At 38.1% G+C, this 26,568-nt stretch overlaps 1 protein-coding gene across 1 annotated transcript in view; it reads left to right on the top strand.

Annotated features, from left to right (window-relative positions):
- The window catches only part of PTPRN2 (protein tyrosine phosphatase receptor type N2), a 634,908-nt gene that overhangs the window by 389,680 nt on the left and 218,660 nt on the right, over positions 1 to 26,568 (top strand). The window contains exon 12 of the mRNA XM_064703906.1: positions 9,647 to 9,711. Within this exon, the coding sequence (XP_064559976.1) occupies positions 9,647 to 9,711 (65 nt within the window). The remainder of the gene's footprint in view (positions 1 to 9,646; positions 9,712 to 26,568) is intronic.

Here is a 26,568-nt window from a genome sequence, read left to right as displayed (position 1 = left end):
TCCTATAGATTTTCACCCCATAAGAATGCTATTGTGCTGATTTTTTTCCTGAAAATAGCATGCAGAAATGGCTTGCACTCTAATAGTGACCTGTGCCCATGTATGCATAAAGCAGATAGGCATTTCATTTACATTTCTCGAAAATTGTATGCAGTAATGATTCCTATGTGTTAAATTGCTTAATCCATACAAGTCTGACAGCCTTATAAAGGCTGTGGGCCAATGTCTCCTTCTGAATGAGTCAGTGCCAATGAAAGGGGTTATCATACCCTTGAGAGAGGTTACTGCTGTCGTGTGTTGGCTGGTGGAACAGCTCCTGTGGTCACTCTCTAAACCATGTCAGTCAAAATTGACCAAGTAGGCTCAACTAGTTTAAATAATGGCGTTTTTACTAATGATGCACATTTGGAAAATACAAAGGATAAGGGGCTACTCATAAGAGGGTGTAGCTGGTATTTTGATGGACAGTTTCATCAGCAGGGCAGACTCCTGATTCACAGCATTAGTCCACAGCCTCTCACTGTCAATTCACCTGTCTTCTTTAACTTGAATATTTCTGCAGTTGCTTATGATTTCTTTTTTAAAATGTAGCATGAAAAAACGCTTTGCTTTTGGGATGTAGGATTCTCACACAAAGCACACGGGTCTGGGACACAGAACAGCATTTTTCCCAATGAGAGGTTTATAATTGGATTTTTAACATGCTCAGATGGAACTGGCACTGTGGGGGAGTGGCACAGCCCAGGTAGCCTTTTCTACACATTGAAGGAAAGTCCTAGTAAATATTTCCATAAAGGAGGAAAGGAGAGGGATGATGCCAGCAGAAACTCACTCCAGTGAGCACTGGGTTAAACCTACCACAAAGGCGGCACCTCTCCTTCATACCATTTACAGAATGGGAAAGCTTTGCCTTTGCTTCCACACTTCTGGGAGAGCTGATCAGTCTCCTTTCCTGCCATTTCTCCTTATTTTAAACCCTGCCAATAAGTCTCTTCTGCCCCTAACAGTGAAATGGTGAAAGTGCTGCAGCTTTTAAAGGATTTATAAGGCTTAGCTGAACACATCACTTCCCATGCCAAAAAAAAGAGAAAGAATGTTGTGTGGATGGAGGCAGCCTTGGCATTCTGCTGTTCTCTTGCCCAATATCCATTCCTTGTTATCTCTACCCCTCTGCCACCAATTACTGTCTCCACTTGTTTGGTGGATATAAGCTCTTTTGCACAGGAACCACCTTTTAATAGCATGTTTGCTCAGTGCCTTTGGCACAGTGATTCTGGCCATGAAAAGCATTGTAGGGAAGGTTGTAATAATCATAATATTTTGAGTACTGCAAAGCAGCCATCCTTCACAGACTCAGATCCTTCCTGTTATATCCTTCTCATTCTTCTCAAATGTGCATACCTGCAGACACAGGCACATTCAAATCCTGTAAATGCATTTAGGACACAGTTATCTCTGTAGGCAAGCATTTATCTTCCTTATTTTGCACTTCACCCACCCAAGGATAAAAATAATGGATTTTTATGGCATGATTAAATTTATATTCTTCAAAAAATATTTGGCTTATATTTCTGAAATATAAGGGTTTTTCCATTCTTGCTGATTTTCAAGAATTCCTTTTAAATGTAGTGAAGTAACCTCCAGAATTTTCATGAAAGCAGAATTATGAAAAACTGTTCTGAGAAACAATGGGCAAGTTAACATTGTCCCTATTCACTCTCATCTGAAAGCTTTATTGTGACTCTTGTTACTAGTGGCATCCTTGGTAATAAATATTTTCATTTTATTCTGAGGCACAGCAAATAGATTTTGTTAGTGAATGACCTTGTGCATTAGCTGTGCTATTCATGATTTAGTGAGCCAGTCAGTTGAAATATTGCTAATGTTTTTATGACTCAGTCTTGTTACATTTGTGCCACGAGGATGACATTAAGTGTAGTCGCAGATGAATAACAAATAACGTGTCTTGAAGTTGTGTTTTGGATCATTAAAGAAATGAACCTACAGGGTGCTGTTTATTAACTGAGGAAATGACTGGGAAAAAAATGACAGTTCTTGAATGTGTATTTATTAAAAACAACATTTGACATGCTGAGAATTAGTGGTAGTGTCCGTTAAATTTTTCATAAACCAGCGCAAATGCACTGCAGTGTCCATCCAAAGGTTTTGACAAATTTTAAATAAGTGTAAGAATAATTCATACATTTCTTACTGTTTCAGGATAAGACTCAAAATGATGCAGGCTGGAGAATGATAAAAAGGTAGAGCATAATGCACATGAAGATTAATAGTTAGATGCTAATATGAGTATTTTAAATATTTTGTATATGAAAGGGGGTCAGTGCACTTTCCAGGTACACCCTAGGGGAGGTGTGGATTGCTTCTTTAAAAATGCAGCAACTATTCTTGGATTTCTTTTCCTGAGTCTGCCTGTTTCTTTTGTGTTAAGAAATAATGGAAACTCTGGGAAAAGTATCTTGTAGACTTCTGGAGAGATGGTTTGGTCCTTTCCTTTGCCCCAGTAACACATCATCTATTCTAAAGAAATCACAGAAGGCCAGTTAAGTTTCAGATAACAGGGTTTCCTGAATTTCTACAAAGGTGCAACCATAAGGATCAACATCTGGATGACTTCAGTGGTTCTTTCTGCTTATTTAAAAATAAGTAATCACAAAGAGGAGCTGCAATGGATATCCTGAGAGATCAAAATGAGTTATATGGAAAGAGAGGCTATTCAAATAGCAGGAAAAAGCAGATACGAAACCAGAATATTAGCTACTCTTGAAAAGCTGAGTTACTGCTATTCTCTGCTTGATTTTTTTGTGTAGTATTTACAGCCCAAGAAAATTAAAGCAATCTGTTGAATTCTTGACTATAAATAAAACAAGGCAGAAAACATGTTCCTTTATATTGTTATTCCAAAAACTTTTCTATTTAAAAGGAAAAAATCTGTAGCCTTAAGCTTGTCTTGGAGGCCAAGAGTGCTCTGCATGGGAAAGGCCAAGAAAGGCCCAGGTGGTTTTTTTGCCTGTCCTTCCCCTGCGACCACAGATCTTGCTTTCTGGTTTTTAAATGTTAAGGTTGGACATATGATGGTGAACTTTGACATTAAGCTAAGGGAGACTTTGAAATGACAATTAATAATTTATTAATAATTTATCATTAGCAATCACCCAGAAATAACTCTGCAGAGAAGCACTGCACAGTAGTCACACCTTGATCTACCTGAACCAGCTCCAGTTTCAGCTCAACACCCTGCAGATTGTTTCATCTGAATTTTCTGTTCAGAGCTGATACTTGTCAAGGAATATTTATGTGAACAAATTTTGATGTGAAAAGTGGAATGACACTTCTTTTTTTCATTTTCTGCTAACACTGGCTGAACTGGTACAACTTTTGCTATAAATAATGGATAAGTGTTTTAAGTATGCAAGCGAGTTGTTATACATACATGCATTGCACTCTGTCAAGTAATGTGCAGCATTGGATTGTCACAGCTAAAATGGCCAGTAGTGTTAAAAATTGTCACTGTTAAGCAGTCATTGAATTATATTTTGTGTTTCTAAAGCATATACAACATATAACAATATATATATACATACATATGTCCACACATATATGCATATATACAACATATAACAAAAAAATACATATCCAGAGGATGGTTATTTTTGTTATTACTCAAAACTCTTCTTTTGATGGACACCAATCTGCTGATATTATTTAACAGAATATTTTTGATAATGGGTTCCTGAAGTTCTGCCAAAATATATATTTAGGTTAGATAAAGGTTTTTCATTTACACAGTTCTAATTCAATTAAACTGGGTTTTTTCATACTTCAGAAACAGAATCATCCTTACACCACACCTTAAAAATCTCTGTAGCCATGGCATTGTCTGTTGAAATGTTTTACTGCTGAAGTATTTTGGAGGTTGTGTACATGTATTTCTTACACGGAAATGCCTGTGGAAACAAACAAAAAAAAAAATAGGATTGGTTCATGCAGCAGGCATTTCCAGGCATATGTATATATATATATATATGTAAAAAAATAATAAACTGTAGTGATCTCAGGATGGGATAAGTAAATCTCAGGTGATATCTATTTACTTCTCTTGACAAGGCAGGGAATTTGACTGACTTCCTAGTTGAGACAGCAAAGTTTGTAGAGATGGATCCCATCATGAAGCAGAAAAAACTCCAGAAAAATAAAAAATTGTCATTTCATACATCCCAAACTCCTTTATTGCAATTTAAATATCAGATTTTAGAATAGCGGTGTGCTCATTTTAAAGGAAAGTTAAAGGAAGACATACAATTGAGCAGTTATTTATTGAAGAAGTGGAAATAAGTCAATACAAGCAGTCATGCAGAACAAATGTGTTTAAAATGCATCCCTAATCTATGCAAAGACATAGGTACCTGAGGTCCTGCTGTCTAAAATCATTGCTACTCTATCCTTGAATATTACCTGGCCATGGATGTAGGAGGTAGATGGTTTAGAGTGGGGAAAGTGACCTTGTTTCTGTGAATAAGTTTTAAAAATATACAGCTCTTGACAGATATTCAAGTGTGGCCCCATTTCCATCTTAGAAAAACATGCAGTGTTGCTATTTCCCTGAGAAAGGGATTCTGTGTGTATTTTTTGTACAGAATTAAATACAAACAGAGATAGAAAACTCCTTGATTGTGAGCATGGAGATTTAGCTGTCTCATACCAAAATCTGTGAGAATGCAAAGGTGCTCAGGGAGTGGTGAGCATGGTCTGAATTTCCATCTGCTGGTTTTATTGGCTACAGCAGGTTGTAAAGGATGTGTGCTCTCAAAATTGCTGGAGATGCAAACAATATTTTAAATTACTCCAGGCAGCAAGGTACTGCATCTGAACAGATTGAAAGCTGAAATGTTGATATCAGAAATTAAATTAATGCACATGAGATTGAAACAATATCTAATTAAAATCACTTGAAAAATGACTTGAAAATTGAATATGACATAGTATTTAGCAGGCTGTTGCTAGCACAGAGACGTGGCTTTGACTTTTCTGCAACCATTTCCACTCCAGGCCTGGCTGCCAGTTAAATAGAAATTACACATGAAGCAACTATCTCGTGCCATCACCCTGTAAAGATTGGAGGACAAAATACCTTCTGCCTGCAGCTTGTGTATTTGTTCCTCACTAATGACATTGTAAAATTTAGTACAGGAACCTTTCTTCTCACTTTATCTGGCCACTTGATTTGGTCATTCTTGTTCTGAGCTGATGCATTTTGAATATTCCATGTTGTGCTTTTGACTTGCTGTGTACATGCATGGCACAGTGTGTGGCCCTGCCAAAGACAAAGCCACTCTCTCTGAACCATGCTATGAAGAAGCTTTCCAAATATTCAAGGGTTCCTTGTAGGGGGGAGGATAAAGAAAAGTCCAACTGCATGTAAATAAATGTAGCATTTGCTTGTCTTAGAGATACGTGTTAAAAAGCTAAAAACTGTAATAAGCACCATCTCTCTGGAAATCTCTTCCTCTTTTCCTCAGAGAGGAAAATAAATGAAATTCTTCTAAATGTGGCTGGCTCTTTGAACAGAACTTTGCAACAAGCTCATGGGAAGAAAACAGTGATTGTAGAATTCATCTGACAGCCTAAAGTAAATCTGAATTAGTTGCCCTCAATTTATTGACTGGAGGTCCAATCAATATAGTTAGTGAGTCTAGAGCAGGAATTGGCTCATCCTAAAATGGGCAGATAATAGCAGACAAGGGAATCATATGCCCATAAGTCCTTTTTTCCCTACATTCAATTAAATACAACACACACTCAAAGTCAGATACACACCAACAATCAAGTTTTCCTTGTGAGTGATGCCATCTTCCCAGAAACATTTTTCATATTTATGGGTGGTTTCTTCTTTGGGGAGCCAAACTGGGGAGGCTTCCTGCTGAAACCCTGCTGAACCTGGTTCCCTTTCTCCCACTCGTGCCAGTTTGTGCTCCCATGAGTCAGCTGGAGGGTGCAGCTGTGCTTGGCAGCCTGCTTGATAAAAAACCTCCTTCCAGAAGTGCAGTAATGAGGCTGGAGCTCTGCTCAGAGCCCTCCATAACTTGCTCCTTCTAATAACTGATGGGCTCTGAGGTTAAACCTGCCAAACCTACGCACTCCAATTCCTGCCTGTGCCACTGACAGATAACTGCTAAAGAAATAAACGTTTGCCCTCAGAAAACACATCAGACCTCCCTCAGGTTGGTGGAGACTGAGCAGTGACAATCCCTACCCTTAAACACTCAGTAACACCCTCATCATGCTCTCTAATAGAGCAAAGCCATTAAGTTGTCCCCATTGTAATTTAGATCACAGAAGAGACTTCCACAGATTCTTTCAGGTTAAAATAACTGGTATACAGAGAGTAGGCAAAATTATTCCACTGTAGCTACGTGCTTAATTATATGGAATACTGCATAAATTGTCAAGTGCAAAGAATTATTCTGATAAATTAAAATACTAATTAAATAGGCTATTGCAGAATTTTGAGAACATTATAGGGCTCCGCTTCTTCAGGTAATTTGCATATCCTTCATCTAGTGAATTTAATTTAAAGGCCTCCGTTTTTGCGTGTTTGGAAGCCGTTTTTGTTTCAGTGGAAGATTAAAAAATGGATTTTTGTGTTGCTAACTGGTTTGAGAGGGATTTGCTTGGGGTATTTTTCTTTTTCTTTTCTTTTTTTTTTTTTCTATTTTGAATAGCTTTTTTTTTTGTGCCTCTTTGCTGATGAGTTTGTCAGTTTTCCATTAGTATTATAGGACTTTAAACTGTGACCAGAAAAAAAATAACTTTGATGAAATGTCCAGTATACTGTGTTACCCAGAACTGTAATTTCTACTTTCATAAAATTTGCTACTGAAACATCAGCTGCTATATACTGGTATTTGAGTAAAAGTTAGCAGTTAGTACATTAAGATATTTTCAAACATTTGGGCCAATTTTCAGAGAATTAGTAGCATGTTCTTAATATCTGAATACATTTTCCCACCAGTTCTTCCATCTATCTCTATTGACTATGTCTTCTTATTTTAAGTTCTCCATTATAGTCCTGTGTAGAAAAGGTTAAGTGCTTGTATTCACCATTCCACAGCTTGAAGCAGCTGCTTGATACGTGGTTACTGCTTCAGCTTCAGCACCATTTTTGACAGAATTTCTTGACCTTCCTGGGCAACTTGTGGAGTTCAAGGTTAGCTAAAATTCTCAGCTGTACACGCCTGACACTCTGAGCCGTGTCTCTCTCCACAGTCTGACAGAGCCTGGGCTTGACCATTTTCCAGTTATGATTTAATCAATAACACCTCGTGCCTTCCATGCCTCCTAATTTTGGCAGGGCTTGTGTTAGCATGGCTGTCAGACCTGTCCTTTGTGTTTCAGCCAATATCAAGGGGGAAAGCAGGGCTATTAAATAAACCTTTTGTGTTGTTGTTTTTTAATATCAAAGCTTCAATAATTAATGTCTGCAGGAAACCTATGAAAAGGAGGTCAAATCTGTAATAGTAATTATAAAATTCAGCGATTCAGCAGACCCAATATTTTCTATTAACTGTTCATGTGGTAAGAAATTACACAGTGGGATTTAAGCTTTGTTGTTTACTTATAACCATTTATTTTGCAGCCATTCTGCTGTGCAGTTTTCTTTATCCTAAGCTGCCAAAGAATCCTTTGTTGGACCATTCAGTCTCTTTGAAGGAGGCTGTGGAACTTTCTCATTTTATAAATCTTCAATTTTTGCACTTGGTAGAAAAATGCCTTTAATGTGTTTTTTGGGTGCAAGGATGGTCAGTGTGGTAGCATGGCATATCTTTTCAAAGATTTACTTATTTTTTTGGAAATTCATACTGCACAAGATATACAACACTGCAAAACATGGTCTCATATTTCGTGTTTCTGTCAACTTGCCTTCCCATGGTCCCTTTGGCTCTGTGTGGAATAAAAATGTTTGTGAACGTATAAAGCATGGCACAGGTGTTAAGTATGTGAGTATTGCATGCAGGTTTTAGGTTGTCATTCAGCAAAACGTGCATTTAAGCTTTCTTAGCTTTGGACTCCAATTTCCTCTCTGCTTAATCAGCATATTAAAAAGATGCAAAAATAAAAGGGTCTGGGTCTAAAGTGTGTGCAGAGATTTCTTCTTTGTTTGCATTGAGGGCAATATTCACCCCTTGCAGAAGGCGGTCAGAAAAGTTTTTCTGTGTTGGAATTGCTAGAGGTGTAACTTCTTGAGTCTTTGCATGTAAAAACTCTTTAAAAAATCTTACCATAAGTGGTGAGATGGAGCCTAATAATCAGACTTACCTCTGGAATAAATGTCAGTCATTTGTGTTGCGCTTTGGACAAACTCAATAACGTATCAGTTCAGAATAATCTTCAAATCTGCTGAAATCTGAGCTGTTTTAAATGTTTCAAATGGCAACAATTAAAGGGAATTTTTCACAAATTTAAAAAAAAAGTTCATTCCCTTAAGTATCTTCATGTAAATTTACAGTGTGCAGTATGTTCCTAGCACTTCTTGACCTTTCTGATTGGAAGGTTTGCTTCAGGCAACCCAAATTGAGAAGCTGCATCTATCAAATTTTGTTCGTAATCAAAGAAGAGGTAGGTGCCTGCAGATATGTGTAAGATGTGTGGGGTGACTCACCACATTAAATGTGCATCCCTTTCCAAAGACAGCAGAGAGAACCCAGAGGACTCACTTGGATTACAGACAGCTAAAGGAAGGAGAGGTTAACAAGACTGCAAGGCTTCACTGCTACGCATAAATAAATCAAGCCAGGTGGCTGGGTTTTGGCCACGAGTCCAACTGACAAAGTTTGCAACTAGAAGGTTAATATCTCCCCATCCAAAATGAAATGGCAATACCCATACACCCAGCTAGGAATAATCTCATCCTGTTCCCAGAAATGTGGTTGAACACTGTTTTTTGAGGCTGCTGACAGTCACAGGCCAAAACATATCAGACCATGGGATTAAGGGAATGGGCAATTGTACAACAGTGCTCAAGCCCATGCCCTGAGCATGTTTGGGTTCCAAGTATGATTGTAGTCTTAGTGATTATCACTTTTATTTAACTGCTTTATTATGGGTTGCTTTATTGTAGTTTTTAATGCTTTTAGTGATATAGATGCTGATAAAGAGAAAAAATGAAATTTAAAAAAAAATGTGCATTGCATCCTGGTGGTGTGAAATAAGCTCTTTATTTTACCTGTGAGATAAGAGTCTGTATCTGTTGTGAAAAGTCCTACACAATGACAGTGCTGTTCTCATGGTAAATTACTGCTCTGCTCTTCAATGCAAGCAAGTGGGAAATATCCTCAGAAAAGAACTTGCCAAACAAATTCTGTATCTGTGTTAAATGTGTGTAATATTGTGGAAAATAGAATTAGCTTGGCTTTCTTTTTCACATAATAATGAGCAATTAATAGCATAAATATGCATTCAACAAAACTGAATAGCAGAGCTTCTCTCAGGGAAAGATATTCCATAGATAGAATAGGTATGAACTGTCGTGAATATATTGATGAAGGAAAGAAGGTTGGTGGGAAATGCTGTGAAATCATACATATTCCAGCTGTCCTTTAACTCTCTCAATCTTCATTTTTCCTTACAGCCATAAACAAAGAGAGGCTTGAAAAAACCACTGGACTGAAAATTCTGCAGACTGGTGTGGGGGAGGTAAGTGGCTTTCAGGCATTTTACATTCTAAAAAATATTTTCGTTATTGGGATTTTTAAAGAAATTCTGGAGCTCATGAATGTTTGTGAGCTACCAGTCTCATGGTGCTAAGGGCCTTTTTATGATACAGTTGCATCTGTCAAAATACAATCTGCTGCACAAATAGCACTGTATCCCACAGAGAAAAAAAATACCATCCTTATGAGAAAAGTGCAGCCAGCTTTAAGAAATGCAGTTTTTGCTTTGTTGTATCACAGGATAAAAATCCCCAAAGATGAGCACAGTGACTGAAGTCGTCATATTATTCCCCTTGGTTTTGATGGAGTGCTATCTCATCTAGAACAGTGGAAGTTTAAATTTGGGATAAAGAATCTTTAGATATTAGAGAGAATCTGACATCTGAATGTCTCGCTTATTTTGGATGTAACTTGAAACATAAATAAAACATGTGTCTGTTATTATAGTGATATCACTAAGCAAAAACTCCACTAAGCAGTTCATCATTTATTAATAAACATGATGCTATCTGCTAAGAACCTTGTATGAACTACAGTTGATTGCTAATTCTCGTGCTAATTTTGTGTACACAGTTATCTCCTTTTTTTTTCATTTAAGTAATTTTGCTAGTGGTGAATGCTCACAGGGCTAGGCAAATGTCTTTTTCTCATGATTGCATTATTCTCAGTATTAAAAATAATGAATTACTAACTTCTAATATACTCAAGGAATAGGTTGTTTTCTTTCTTTACCAATTTTTGAGGGTTGTATTTCTGATTTTTATCAGTTCATGCCTAAGAACTTGGTGAGATTTGTGAGGTTCACAGTGCAAGTTCATTCACATTACTGAAAGACTTGGTCTTGGAGGGGTAATAACACTGAGACCTGCTATGATGCTGAGGGCCAAAGCCGAAAGAATTGGAACTGGAAACAAAGACAGGTGAAATCATCAGAAGATGAAAGCCATCATCTCTCCTTAACTGATTTATCTAGGAATGTTTCTTATGGGTGAATAACCTTAGGAACTGTGAAGAACATCCTGGGGCATGGCTGTGCACCTCAGGCTGTGTCCTGGCTTCAGGCCAGGCTGAAGTTTGTGGCTGTGCTGTCTGCAGCCTCTGGTTTCTGTTTAATAGCAGGAGAACCAGGATTGGGGTACAGGCAGTGGAAGCCACTCAGTATAATTTTACCCAATGGGACTCATCCATGCTAATAAAATACCTCCATGTATTTTGTCCAATTCCAGTCATTGAATGGATTCCAGTTTGCTGCAAAATCAGTTGGAGAATGAAAGCCCACTTCAGATGCTTACTGTTAAATCAGTTTTTGTATTATATGTGGTCAATGGAGGTAAAATTCCCTATTTGGATAGTTGGAATGCAGGAAGTTTTCACCTGCTAAATGATTAATGTCCATTGTAGCAATAGCCTTGCTGTAACCATGGTTAGATAAGGGATGTGCTGGAGCTATAGCTTTAAGGATTTCCTAGAGCATGAAAAATTGAAGAGTTCTTAGGCCAGAGACCTCACCAGCCTGATTCTTGTGTTTGGTTCAGAAAAAGTCACTGTAGAACTCACCTTCCATATATTTAGGCTGTCATAACTTTTTTATAAAAAAACACTGATACAACTTGGATTAATGAAGATTTTGACAGAATTTTGTGCTTTACACTCCACCAAATATGTATTAGTAGGAGGCAAAAAGTGAAAATTGATTAACCCAAGTGAAGCAGACATTTTGGCCTAAATATAATCCAAGTTATATCTGAAAGAGGATGATCAGCAGAGAAAGAACCAAGTGGTTTGGACCAAGTAACGTGATAGAAGAACATTTATTCAGCTGCTTATGTATTTTGTTGGGTGTGAATTCTCCCAGCTGTATACATTCCCCTTTCTAAGTCTTATCAGATATGATTGTGTACATAATTAATACATTTCTGTGGTCTCACATAAATGAAAAATAGAGGAGTGCTGTGACCAAGCATTTTTTCTGTTGATACAGTATCAGATTCAGGCTATTTCAGGTCAAATTCAACTATGGTAATCCAGTTTTGCAGTTTGTGTTTTATTCACCCTGGTGAATAATTATTATTGAAATAATAGAAAGTATGTATTTAAAGATAATGGAAGTGCTTCATGTTGAATAAGGTTTCTTTTTACTTCATACTGGAATTAGGAATGCAATTATATGTAATGGTGACAGTAAATCAAAGTCAAGATGCTCTAATCAAAAGTACTTATGAAAACTTTAGTAGAGAATGAGAAATGGCCTTTTTGTTTGGACACCAGGTGATATGCATGACAAACTTAATGGACATATAATCTTCATATGCAGGCCTGTAAAATAAAAAGGATTGATTTTGCAAGGCAATTTTCATATCTGAAATACCTCAAGAGAATATAGCCCAGATGGCTGGGGCAAAGGGAGCCACTGTCCAAACAAATGCAGGAGCTCTCCGAAGCTCAGCAGTAATTCTTGTGTGGCTCTGGATGGTGGAATCTGTTTTAGGTGTCGATCTGTGATAACAGGATTTGTGTCTCAGTAAGGAATGTGTGGACACTGGTGACTTCCCAGGTCTTGGCTGTGCTGGAAGGAAACTGTGTCTTCCTGTGAGCAGATGAGGAATGCTTCTCAGAGTTCCTCAATCTACCACTTTCTTTCCCCTATCTCAAGAAAAAACATTTCAAAAGCAACAACAGACTATGAAATTCACACCAAGCTTACTGAGCCATTCAGTCAAGTCCAGGGAGAGCTGATGAATTGCTTTTATGTCGCTGCATAAACATGTGCTATATAGTCATTAACAACATGGGTCTGGAGTCTACCACAGCTGCAATCCAGTTCATCATCTTTATGTCATGTGAAAGATTTCCACAGCTTGTGATTCTCCCAGCTAGGCCTGAGTTAGCTGTGTTGTGTCAGCATAGGGTAGGCTCTGCTTTAGCTAGAGTAAAATGAGTTCCTAGGCTGCCACTTCAGCAGCTGCTCATGTTTCAGGATGTTGACTTAAAAATTTTGTACATTTCAGGGCAAATGTGAATTGTAAAATGCAAAGCACTGTCTGGACTCTGGGCAAGCAGAGTTTCTTTCAGGCCATTACAGAACAGATTTCACCAGTATTTCCACCATACATCCACCTCAGCATTGAACATTTGTAACAGAATATTCAACAGTACGGGGATCCAGAGAGTTAGATTAGAGTTTGATATGATGTGCAACACTCTTAAAATGAGAATTATTTTATCTCATTTTATCTTGTTTGCAAGAAGGCAATTATTCCAGAAAACCAGAATAACTCTGCTGTAGAGAAAACGAGTGCTGAGCTTGTAATCTTGAGGATCTGTGCGTTGCTGTAGTACTATCTCTGGAATTATATTTGCCAAGATGTGTTTTTTTATTTGCAGTTTTCCAGCACCTATAACAGGAGCTGGAAAAAAACTAAAACTAAAAAACCAGTAAAACTCCTCTACAGTATCCATGTGAGATTTGTTGGACTCATTGTCATGCATGTTTGTGCCAGACAAATCCTTCATGAGCATTTCACACCTTCTTGTTTATTCAGATACAATGAAGCTTTGAGGTATTTTCTTTTGATCTCCTACACATGAAATAAATCTCTGAAGTCCTGAGGTCATCTTCAGCTGTTCTGCTGTGTCTTTGAGGGTATGACTGCATGAGCTGTGTTATTTAGATGTCTATTTGCATAATACCATGAAAGACACAATACTGGTAAAAACTGGAGAGCTAAACAGCATTTAAGCAGGACCCATAACTTTTCTCCTCTGCCCCAACTTGATGTGAACCACTACTTGAGTTGAACTTGCTGCTTTGAATGGCTGAGCACTCCTGCAAGATCTTGGGGATCTCTTTGTCTCACATGAAGGGAAAGCCTCCTTAGCAGCTGCACAGCTCCACCTGACTCCTCCTGAGTTCAGGAATCTGCACAAGCCCCAGTCCCACACCAAAATTATTGCAACCGGATTTGTTCCCAGGAGTTTCTCTCCAGCTCAAGGAGCTCAGCAGACACCACCAGCCACAGCCCTGCACCGTGTCAGGTATCCCTTCAGCATCATTTAGGAACCTAGGATGAACTTTAGGAACTACTTCTATCTCTTCACATAAGCACCATTGAGTTATTACAGGAACACAGTATTTTTAAGTTCAATTCCATGCACAGGTTGGCTGTGACCAGAATTACTGTGACATGAATAAATGTTTATTCAGCTTTTGGCTGCAATTTGTTTTCAACCACAGTTTCAGAATAACAAGTCAGGCTCTCCAGTGGCTCAAGAAAGTGTAATCCAGTTTTGGGGTATAAGAGTCTGTGATTTGAATAATCAATTAATGAGGCCTGAAACAAACCCAGGGAATGGCACTGTTCCTGTCTTGAAGTGACAAAACAGCACCCACTTCAGAATAAGTTATATTAAATTACCTCTTTCAATTTCCCAGTAAGAATGCACAGAAGAAACTAATCATTGGAATCATAACTTCATTTGTAGGATTTGAATCATGGCTCTCATATGGCAGACATATAAATTAGAACAGTTTTCTAAAGCAAATGGAAATAACCCAAAATGTATGCAAAATGAATGCTTCACCATACCTCTAGATATCCTAAAATAGAGCAGTGATATTTTGACATGTTTCAGGATATTCTCATTTATAGATATTTTGATAGGTGTAGAATTATGTTGATGTTGCATAAAGTGATGTTACTACAATAAAGAAATCTGTGTTTAAAAATTCTAGTGAAGCTAGAGGACATGATAAGATAGAGTTTCCAGAGATGTACAGGCTTCTGAGGCCGGTTTGTAGCTTCTTACCTTCCTTAATGTTGCCAGATTTTGTCCCTATACATCCAGATTTAACCTAGAATGATAGTGGATTGGAAATCCATAAAAAATTGGAGTACAGAACTTGACAAATCATTTTCAGTTGTTGATCAGAATAAGAATTTCTGATCTTTGAGTACTAGGTAAAGTGCTAAGTGTTGGCTTTTGAGTTATAAAGACCAAATCAGCCTGGGATCTGCTCCAGCTGTCTCTGTTACAGCAACACCTTGGCAAACCAAGCTCCTGACCTGGAGCAGGCACTGCCCAGGGGTACCCAGGACTGGAAGATCATCTGTACCCAAGATCACTAGGATGAAGTAGGTCTGAGACTGACCATGGTGTATGAACAGCAGCTGTGCATGTACAAATACTCAAGTTTTAGCCCAAAACACAGCTAAGTTTTTCATCTTTCACTGAAACCCACCCTTCTTTTACCAGAACTGATTAGGCTGAAGCCAGGCACAGGGACATGTGAGGGCAGACACCTCTGCACTGCAGGGGAACTGTTCTTAGACCAGGGCTTTGTCTCCATGCCTGCCTTCAGCATTTTTTCTTACAAACCCCATGGCTTAGAGATCAACAAGTTTATTTTTTCCTGTTATGTGAGATTGGAGTTCCCACAGACAGCTCTTGCTGTTGGCTGTTGCTGATCACTGGGGCTGTGTTGATCAGCAGACAAACATTTCCAGGAGGGGCAATGTTTGGAGCCACATGAATTGTTGTGGGCAAGGCATGGATCAAGTTACAGAGGGGTTCTTTGCCTTAAGGCACGCAAATTTATATATAGAAATAAGAGCAATGATATTAGATACAAAGCTTTTAGGAGTACAATCCTTGAAATATTCTGGGTGAAGGCATAATGAGAAAGACTTACCTTGTCCCACATACACAAATTACAGATTCTAAAGCTGTGTAACCTTTAAAAAATAGTAGATTATATTTTCCATAGAATTCTACTAGAAATATACTACTTATGTGAAATTTTACTAACAGTGAATAATATCTCACTATTACAGTTTGTAAGTACACATGAATAGTAAAGTTATGCTAATCAGAACTTAGTCACACAGTAGCATTTAGAAGTAACACTTCAAGAAATTTTAGGAATAAAGCTAAACAGAACATTAAATTTCTCCAAAGAGAATGATGAAGATCTATGGCTCATTTATTTAAGACCTTGTATGCTTTTAAAAAATGCATTCTAGCTAATATTTAGATATAATGTTAATGCTGTTTATTAACTATTCATTACAGTACATAGCCCACTAGAGGGCTACTTTTCAAGTAAATTGCATCCAGAGTGTTAATAAAAGTGTTAAATGTTTAAAAGCAAAAAATATACAGCAGAAATATGTGTATCATTTTACCACATTATTTTGTCAATTAATTTTAGCTACTGCATGTTATATACAGAGCATACTAAGACAATATAAATCATGGCCCCAATTCTATAAACAATTAGAATATGCTTAGCTTTAAGTATATTGTTATTCCTTTTAAGCTGCTGCTAAGTTTAGAGTTAAAGAGATGCCTGGATGCTCCTGAGACTGTCTTCTGTCACATATCACACCGTCTCTGGTTGTGGAGGGGCAAAGTTCCAATGTTTATCCCCTGTATTTGATTTGAATATTGCATAGCGGAGGTATTTTGACATCTGAATGACAGGTCACAGCTTCAGTTTGGAAATCATGTGTCAGTAGTAATTTCTTTTCTTGTGCTCTGATTGTGACAACGCCCTCCATCTTCTTTACAAATTTTTAAAGAACACGACAAGGAAATGAGGAGATTATAATGTAAAGAAAAATACAGCAAACCTGATTTTCAGAGACACCTATCAGTCTATATTGATTTATGTTTTCCTCCTGAAACAGTATATAAAGCACAAGTATTCAAGTGTCACATTGGTTCATGAGTTCCTTTACAGTAGCACTGTGTGATTTAAAGGAGCAGAAGTGCCAAGTGATGTGGCAGTTGCCATGGCAACTACAGCAATTCAATTTTTATTCAGTATCATGTAAAATGAAACAAGATACAGTTTGCCTTGTGGCTTCAGGAACTTATGCATCTACCAGTGTTGTTCCTTTTTGTCTTTTTTAACATTGTACTGGTTGAAAAGAAGCATGTGTTTGTTTTAAGGATTTATCTTGGGTTTAGGTTGTGTCATGCCATTGTTTTTAAAGCAGAGTTTCCCTTACAAACCATTATAAATCTGCAGAGAGGAGATTTAGACACTAGTACTGGCTACATAGAACAAATTGCAGGGTAATTCTGTTTAAGAATCCATGTTATTATTCACCTTAACTGTGATTTGGCAGCCTGCACTCAATATATTAATAGAGAATCTTTAAATAGGAGAACATGATTGTTTGTACTAGATATCTTACTGATTCATGAAATTCAGCAGCCTCCTTCTACAAGCAGCCAGGTTATTATGACTCAAAGGAAAAGAAAATCTTGAGTGGTGTAATGGGTCAGCTGGGGAGGCTGCAGATTAAATTCTCTTAAAGTGTCTGACGTTTGAGGGACCTAGATGGTCAGGAATTGTAGAAAAGGGAGATTCTTCCATATCCACATATAGGAGCTTGATCCTGGCAGGAACACATGATTTCAAGCAATCTCAAACACATTTAACTATTTAAGGAGAGCAGAAGTGGCTGATCCCAGTCTCTCAGCCCTCTCTCTAGCAGACTCTGGGCTGGAAATGTTCCTACATAGGTCAACATGAAAACACCTTTATCAGGACCTTTGCTCTGGGTCTGAAAGCATGGGAGAATAAGGGTCTTGTTCTAAGATTCAAGCTCTTGAGACATCCAACTTTCTTATAGGAATCCTTGACACCAGGGGCCCAGGGCTGGTAAAATGAACAGGAGCAGGACCCAGAGCCTGTCATGGTCCCGCATTTGTCTGCACTTCCAAGTGGTTGTCAGTCAGTCACATTGTGTCCTGTGCCAGTGAGGGCTCTTGGGCGGTTTGCTTCTCCACCCAAGCAAGATCCTGGCCAGGGACCATTCACAGCAGGCAGTTTCAGTGTGGTCACCTTTGGAGCATGGGTGTAAAGGCATGTTAAAATTTAAAAATAACCCACAGCTGAAGTTTTAATTCTATTAAAATATTTGTGTCATTTATTATAGGTTTTTTAGTACTAAGCTTTAAGTACTTAAGTAAAACTTAAGGTCTTTGCTGTCTGGGAAAGCCTGATAGCACATTCTGATTCATCCTTCCCAGAACTGCTTTGCACTTGTACATCACTAAGTTTCCACCCTCAAAGGCAACATGGCTGTAGTGTCTATCACTTCAGACTCCTTCAGAATGCAAGGTTTTATCTGTTATACATATTAAAGCAAATTTTTGTCAGAAAACTTTTAGCAAGTTTCTAAATTTAAACATGATGATTCATATGAAATAAGCTTGCTGGTGCTTGCTTTTGTTTCTTTTTCCATTAATCAGCAGATTTATCCTGATGAGATAGTTTTAAGAAAAGTGTTGGAGTTGTTTTGACTAAGCATAGTTTTATATTTGTGTGCACTTTTAGTGGTATCAAAAGGAAATGTTGGGGGTATTTTTTTTGTAATAAGAATGCAAACATACTTCACTGAATTACTAAATCAAAGTTTCTGTAGAAACAATATAGTGGCTCCTGAACTGCATCAAGTCCCTGTGCCAGAGAAAAGTGACCCAGTCCAGGAATGCCCAGGAACCACAACAGCTCTCTGTGCACTCTGCTCTCCCAAAGGGATGGCATTCTGCAAACTGTCTGTCTGTCTGGTTCTTTACCTTTAGCAGGTAGAGTAATGACTTCATTTTAAAAATGTCAATGCTGCTTTTATGATATGGATTTCACTTGATGGTTAAACTGTTAATTTACAGATCTTTACTAAGTGAATGCAAACAAATTCTGGTCCTCAAAGCTCTGCTAATGCACAATGTTTGAATTTTAATTTCCAGTCCATCTTAGATTATGGTGATGAAAAACAATATTTAATCCCTCGTTAACACATGAATAAGCGGAAACTGTCATTTCCCACCAAACAATAATGGGATTATCTCAAGAACTGTCAGTTTATGTGAAAACATTATGTTGCCCAAATTTTCATAAAAATTAGCAGTGGGTAATATTCAAGATCAGAGCAATGGAAAGAGGGAAATCTGCATTCATGGTAATAAATATTCATATTTGTCTGCTCAGGAGATGAAAATCTAATCAAGGGGCTATTGATGCACTGGCTTTTTTTTTTTTTTTCTTTTTCGCTTTTTTTTTTTTTAACCAAGATGTTTCATCTAAATTGGGTTTGATATGGAAATTAGTCTTACTCCAAGTCCTCCAGGCCATGAGCATGCTGGGATAACACTGGAGGTGTCCGGTACATCAGATGTTGCTGCTGGCATCTGCTTCCACAGACAACAAACACAATAAAATTAAATAAAAAATTGACAACATCTCAAGGGTCAAGCTCCCAGTGGTTTAGGGTGTCGTGGGGGGTTTTTTCCCCCCTAAACATTTTAATTTTATCCCAGTTAAATCCTCAGTACTGCAGGGTTAAAATTGTCGGCATTTTTGGCTTTTGTTGACAATTACCATAAATCAGAAGATACTCTGCATGAAGCTTAATGAAATATGTATGATATAAAAATGTGAAGAAGATAAGTGCAGTTTGCTGCTTCAGGATTTTGTGTGTGTGTATCTGTGTATCTGTGTGTGCACATGAACAGCCTGAAGAGGTGACTTGTATTTTGTGTGCTGTGCACTGAACTGAATAGTCAGGCAGTTACTGACCGGCCAATATAAAGCATATAATGTGAAAAAAAAATTATAATTTTTCCAAAAGTGAGAGTGGGGTATTTGCTATATCAGATAATTTGTTCAACTAATAGACTTGCATGTTAAAATACTCAGTTTAAAAAATTTCTTCATACTTCTTTTTTATCTTTACTAGTATGAAAATCTGGTTTGTCCTAAAAGACATATTTGTCTTAAGATACTTTAGCATTTACTATTACTATTAGTAGTAGTAGTAGTATAGTCATTAGTTGCACACAGTATCTTGTTCTTCATTGCACTTCTCAGGGGTTTTATGACCTTTTTAAAAAAATAGACACATCATTAAGATGCTACAAATAACCCCATATATACCCATATATACACATACACACATATATATACGTGTGTGTATAAAGAAGGACATCCTTTTTTGACATTTCTGACATTTACCTGGCAGACCTGTGGGTGCTACTGGACACTGGGCAATTCACACCCACAGAATCACACAGAACCACACACACAGAATAAACAGAATCACATACACAGAATTCACAGAATCCCACACACAGAATTCACAGTCACTGGGTTGGAAGAGACCTTCAAGATCATCGAGTCCAACCCAGCCCCAACACCTCGACTAAACCCTGGCACCCAGTGCCACATCCAGGCTTTTTTTAAACACATGCAGGGATGTTCCATTCAGCTCCTGATTGTTGTGCAGACACCAGGAATGTGTGACTCAGTCCTCTTAAAATTCGAAATACCTGCACTGAGTTTATTGAATTCCTGGAGAAATTGCCATACAAAAAGCATATTTTTTTAGATTTGGAACTGAGCAAAAATATATCAGCAGCATTCAGCTATATTGCCTGTAGCAGAGGAGAGCAGAAAGGTAAGCGGAGCCTACTTTGAAAGAAAGGATATTCCTACTGACCAAAAAAAGAGAATAGTCAGAATAGAAATATTACTTGTTACAGGGATTGCATCCTTTCTTTATGAACTCTATACTAAATAGGAATATGGAGATATGGCATATTCAGAATTCCAGTAATTTGTGCAGTAAATTGTTGTGAAGCAAGTATAAGCAGCCTGCAGAGTGTAGTGTGCATGTATTGGCAGACCTGATATCTTTAACTGTACAATCTGTGCTGGCATCTTTGTCCAAAATGTTTTTCAGAGACCTTATCTTCCTAATCAACTCCTTTGCCAAGCTAAAAAAAGAGAAAGGAAATGCATGAAGCATATATAGCAGATGGGTGTTCAGCTGTACAGGTGTCTGGTGTGCAGATGCCAGATAATGCAAGGTAGTTAGATATTTTCTGAGAAATTCCATTACTTGCTCCAAAAAGAGACAGTCATCCATTCTTCTAGTGCTACCTGCTGCAGCAACATGCATGCCTGGGAGTATGAATGACCCCTCTTAACTCTTTCCCATTTGATCAGAGGGGTTCTTAGAGAGCTGCCTTTGGTCTTTGCCTTTTCTTAAGACCCTGAATTGACTCTGAAGTTCATCAGTTTCTGCATCAGAACAGCAGCAGCCTGCATTGAGGTTAGGCAGCATCATTTGAACCAAGTTCTTCTTTATTCTCTTTGCCTTCTTACATGGATTGGAGAAGCATCAATCATAGAATCAGGGAATCATGGAATGGTTTGGGTTGGAAGGAACCTTGAAGATCCTCCAGTTCCAACCCTCCTGCCATGGATGGGACCTTCCACTAGACCAGGTGGCTGAAAGCCTCATCCAGCCTGGTCTTATATATTTAAGCCACAGATCTATATTAAGGCATAATCAATCTCAAAGTAGTGTCTGGAGAGAAGCAGTGCAGTGCTACCTGTAAGCAATATATCCAACATCATTTGAGTACTCACACCACCGTGCAGCCAATTTTAACTTTTTAAGGTGCCTGTGTATTAAGGTTCTTCATGGACCTCAGCTGTGGTCCTGGGTCCCATTTCCAGTCACCTTCATGCAGGGAGCTGCTACTGCACATTGCTGAAGTATCACAGGCAGCTTCTGGATGTGCACTCTGATCTTCCCCACAAAAGGACCCACGTGCACACTTGGCAGTGCTCAGCAGGAGACAGTTCTGTGTGCTGCAGAGCTTGTTGATAGTGTGGAGCATTACTGCTTTCCCATTTGGATGAATTTTTTCATGACAGAAACACAAGAGAGACCCAGATTTGGGTCTCAGACTTGAGGGGAGGTGTAGGCCCTCATGCAGAAGGACGGACACCCTGATTTTCTGCTTGGCTCTTTTCTGTGACCTGAACCTCATTAGCTACACTGAGTATTAGCCTCCTGGAATTGTTTCTCTTTTTAAGCTATTTTAATATTCCAGATTGCTTTTGAGACCTGGGGACAGGTATTTGTTCAACATAGCTCCTGGTTTATATCAAGATTCTTGTTTGGAGTTAGATGGGTGAAGGCTTGGACTTTGGGTTACCATAGGAGTGCTTTGACACTAAACTATAGATGGTGGTAAAGCTTTCTGTCAACTGAACATTAATAAAAAATCACGCTTTTCACATAGAAAGAAATTCCCTATTCAAAGTTTCCCTAAAAATTATGTGGACCTATTAAAAAATAATTCTGCAGCAAATTGGTATTTCTTTGCATAAATCATTTAATTGAAAAAAGGCTGAGTAGTTTTGATTAACAGGAGAATTACAGTAATGCTTTCTAGACAGGATTGGAATCTCACTGGGTACCTGCCCACACATAAAGTGACAGGAAAGCTGTGTCTTTGAGTGATTAAGATAATCACTGAAAAATACAAGATTAGGAAAGAAAGGGAATAAAAATTATCACCTTTCTCATATTAAAATTAAGTATATAAGCTATAAAGATACTAAATGAAATTACCCAGATTTAAAAACAAGCCCATGAGAAATTTTTAGAACCCAAAGTCCTATCCAGTGTCAGAACCAGACACTCACTTTTCCTGCCCATGAATGTGCAATTCCAGAATCATCAGGATGGAAGCTTATCTTCAGACTTGACTTAACTAAATGTTTTAATAATCCTAGCTATGAAATGCTAGGAGCTGATCTTGGATTTTACAATAAGAAGCAAAGTGGTTGTGATACTCTATGTTATGTAAATTATATGCAAAGTATATTGGCATGCAAATTTGAATGCTGAAAGAAAATCATTCTTTTCTAAACCAGAGAAGAGAGTTTTTCACTCAGATAAGCCAGAATCTGCAGATAATTTTTTGAACATACTGATGGTGTTTCATTACATCTTTAAATATATAATAAATATATAAAATAATTGTGTCTCCTTTCTAAACAAGTTCCATTTCTCTACTTTGCTGGTACCAAGTAGGCAAAAGTCCGAAAAGTCTGTCAGATAAGATCAAATCAGGATGCCATAATATTAAAAAAATATAATTGTGTGAAATTTTAAATTGGCATTTTAATACTTTACTATTTTGGTTTCAACAGTCAAAGCTTGGAGTAGATCCAGGTGTTGTTTGTGACCCTGTTGGTCAGTACTGTCCACAGTGGCTAATACCATGTTGTTATTGCTGGTTTTTACCCATTTGACAATGAAATGTTCCTCTGTCTATTGACATGTTGAACTTTGGAAACTCTAATGGGCAGATACAGAATATTTCAGGAATAGGTAATGTTCACAGGACACGACAAGACACACCTGCTTGTCCCTCTGGCTCCCCAATAACACAACAGTGCTATTAACCATATTTTGTTAGGTCTGACAAGACAAAACAGAGCAATAGTGGCTGTGTCTGCTGTCTTTTCTCTGTTTTATCTTTTTCATTTTGAGCTTGAGTTTTGTGCCAGACTAATAGCCGGTGGCAATGGACTGGGGAAATGAAACTTTTGCTAAGATTAGGGACTGTGCAGAAAACAATGTGTGAAATTCTGATTTGACAAGGATGAACAGACTGGTGAGGGCACTGAGACATTTTGTGAAGTGAAACATGTTTGTACTCTGTGCCTTAGAAAAAACAGTAACAACAGAGGTACCAAAAGATTCCACCCAGGAGACAATAGAATGGCATCCTCATTATACCAGTCAGGGAATAAAGGAAGTGTGGGGTTTATTCTGCTTTTTCCAATTACTGGTAGCTTATATTAATTCATGGTAGTGGAGCAATGTGTGTGGTGTTGTGCTCTGGGGTGGATATCCTTGTGAGACTGTAAGTTCAACAGTTGTCATGCAATTTGGAGTTGCAGACTGGTAATTTTTGTAATTGAATCTCAGGAAATAAACAAAATATGGTAACTTGATACATTTTGAGCAATTAAATTTTTGCTGAATTTTCTGCTTCATCCATGGGACTTCCAGATTCTCAGCCAAATTCTGTCTCTGATTAAGAAATAGCAAATAGCCAAAAGAAACAGAAGAAGGAAGCCATCTTTAATATAGCTGTATGTCACAGCAATATATTGTATTGGCACCTGCCTTTAATTTAGAACATAGTCTAAAACATCTGCCATCAGACCACAGGTCAGGAGAGCAGAATGAAAAATTGTGTCAACTGTGGCTTTTCTGGGTCTGGAGAACAGGAACCACATCACTCCTCTGTAGTGAAATGGTTTATTTGCAGGATTTGAATTCAGTATTCCTGCTCAGCTGTGCAGAGCATGTACAGATTTTAGAGGAAGATCCTTTCCTTGCTTCATGCCAGGTCTCTTTAAATGCTTATTATTAATTACCTTGATGTAGCAGGTACAGGGAACCATCAGGGTGCATTCCCTCATGCTAAATACCTGACAGATCAGCAGATGCTCAGGGATTTGTTGGATCATTTCCTGAGAAGGTAAATGGTACATACATGTTATTTCTTGGGTTCAGTCCTGCTCATTTACAGAAACTTTACCCCAGCTCTTGTTGCATGGGACACTGGAGGAGCGGGCAGTGGCAGATCCATGGTTTCCAGGATCTCAGCCCGTAAGACTGGCTCTGGCTTTTCCCAGGGCTTTGAAAGTCTGGCTCACAGTTTCCTGCACCCTTACCCTCCAGTGAAACATGAGCCCACTGATTAGAAAAGTGACATTATCCACCCCAAACTTAGCTGTACAGACACTTAACTAAATCATCTGTGATAGGAGTGTAGTTGGCTGAGCTCTATAATCAGCAGAGTCCAGCTATGATTGGAATTGCCTTTTATTTCCCATCACTGATTAAAGGGAAAGTCAAAAGCTGGGGCTGCATAGTTAAATGGAATTCAGTTTAAAAGCTAAGACTGAATAGATCTCTGTTACATCTAAGGTGTCAAGATGATTCTGTCATATAAATAACTAGGTAAACTAGGATATCACAGTCTTCAGTGTTGGCTGCAGATGCAAATGATGCAAATAATGTTCATCAAACTCCATGTCAGTCTGATAAGCCTGTCCTGGGGATTCCTGATTGATCTTCAACCATTTTGGCTATCTTTGACAGAGCACTGGGGCTGTGCCCACAGAGTATGTGAGCACACTCAGCTTGAGCAGTCAGATCTCAAAGCCCAGCAGGTCTCCCAACCCTTGCGCACTTAGTTCTGTCCTACACTTCATGTAGCACATGCACTGTTGGCCCAGTGGGTGATTTACCTTCCAGAGCAACTGCTGGCTTAAGTAGCCAGTGATTTGTTTGTAGTCTGCATTGGTTTCATAGCTGATCAAGAGTCTTTTCTAGTAGCTTGAAGCCCTCTCTTTACTGGTAAGTTCCCTAATATCAACTTTTGAACACAAAGAGAATAAAGAGTTCATTCTTTTTTGGCTGATGTTGAGAAGTGGTATGGGGTCAGCCATGCTGACAAGGCACTTTGCAAGGGAAGAGGAAGGCATTTGCAATATCTAAAGGATGTTTTCTTCTTTTCTTTCCTTTTTGCTTTGTGTTAAAGATGTATGACTTCCCAGTCAGCGCAGCTTGCAGTGCGCCTTTGTTTTCCAAATTAGAAAAACCAAACAAGCTGTTTCTCAATATAGTTGTGGGCAGTTTGTTGCATCAAGCTGTGAGCAATGTCTGCCATGGAAAGAGCCCTGGCTGATGCCAGCACAGGAGGTGTATGATGGGGATACAAAGATAGTGGTGCCACTCAAAGTGTATGCAAACAACTGTGATTCTCTTCTGGTAGTGTAGAAACCCCTGGTGCGTCTTTGAATCTCAAAGCTAGCTCAGAAGAAAAATATAATAATGTTGTCATCTCTTGTTTTAGTACTTTCTTTCCAGTGCTTCCTCCCTCCCTCCAGAAGAGGGAGACAACTCTCCCACACTGTAAAATTCAGAAGTTTAGAAGGATGAAATACCTTTGAATTTGTCTTTATTGCTTTGAAATAATTTACGTGAGAGTGTATGATTTTCCTGGGCAGGATAGGCATTACAGGTCACTGTTAGAAGTCATCAAGTCTTTTTGCCAAAATAGTTTGCAGTTTATGGATACTAAATTGAATGCTAAGCAGTTGGATAAAAAAATTCAACCTATTCCTTCCTGCCAGTAGTTTCCATGTAGTTCTTGATATTGAGGATGTCTTCTCTGTTTTGGTTTTAAACTTGTTTTCATTTCTATTCTATTCAGAACAAGTCAGTGTAATATTTCCTCAAAAGCTATTTACTGAATTGACTTAGCATTCATTTTTATTTAATATTAACTTGGTGAATGAAAATAAAAAAAAAAAGCTCAAATGAAATTGAATTTCAGGTTTCTATCAAACACATAAATGCGATAGTGTGAAATAGAGTAAAAAGTGTTAAAAAAATTGTAGAAGGGAAGCACTGCTCATATATGCCAGTAGGTATCTGCTCCTCATTGATTTTCAGAGTCAGCCTCCAGTCATCTGACTCTTTACATCTTATGAAATATAATGCAATATATATAAAAATAAATCATCTGGATTGCAGCATGCAGCATTATGATGTCAAGGGTAAATGAACCCATTGAAAAAGCAACAAATGCCCTTCATTGATTGCATTTTTTTAGATTTTATCAACCAGCGTGCAGATTCCGTCTGTCTAAACACAACGTAGTCACCATTTATCTCCTATAAAATCAGTCAAAACAGAAACCCCTTTGTAATCAGTTTGACTCAGTGATGGTTTGGGTGGTGGTGGTGCTGGCAGAGGGAATCACTTTTCTCCAGCAATTCTCAGCCAGCCAATGCACACATCTTATCAGGGGTTACCTAGCAACTGTATGCTGCTGTTAGTTGAAGTATAGTGATTAGTTAATAGCCCATGACTTCACAGGTTACTTTCTTTACAATTACATGGAAGTATTTAGCATTTGATTTCTTTTGAAAACCCTTTCTCAT

Source organism: Zonotrichia leucophrys, chromosome 2 (genome assembly GCF_028769735.1).
Source record: "Zonotrichia leucophrys gambelii isolate GWCS_2022_RI chromosome 2, RI_Zleu_2.0, whole genome shotgun sequence".
Classification (NCBI taxonomy): Eukaryota; Metazoa; Chordata; class Aves; order Passeriformes; family Passerellidae; genus Zonotrichia; species Zonotrichia leucophrys.
Note: the sequence above shows the minus strand (reverse complement) of the source record. Positions and strands in the feature narration are given on the sequence as shown.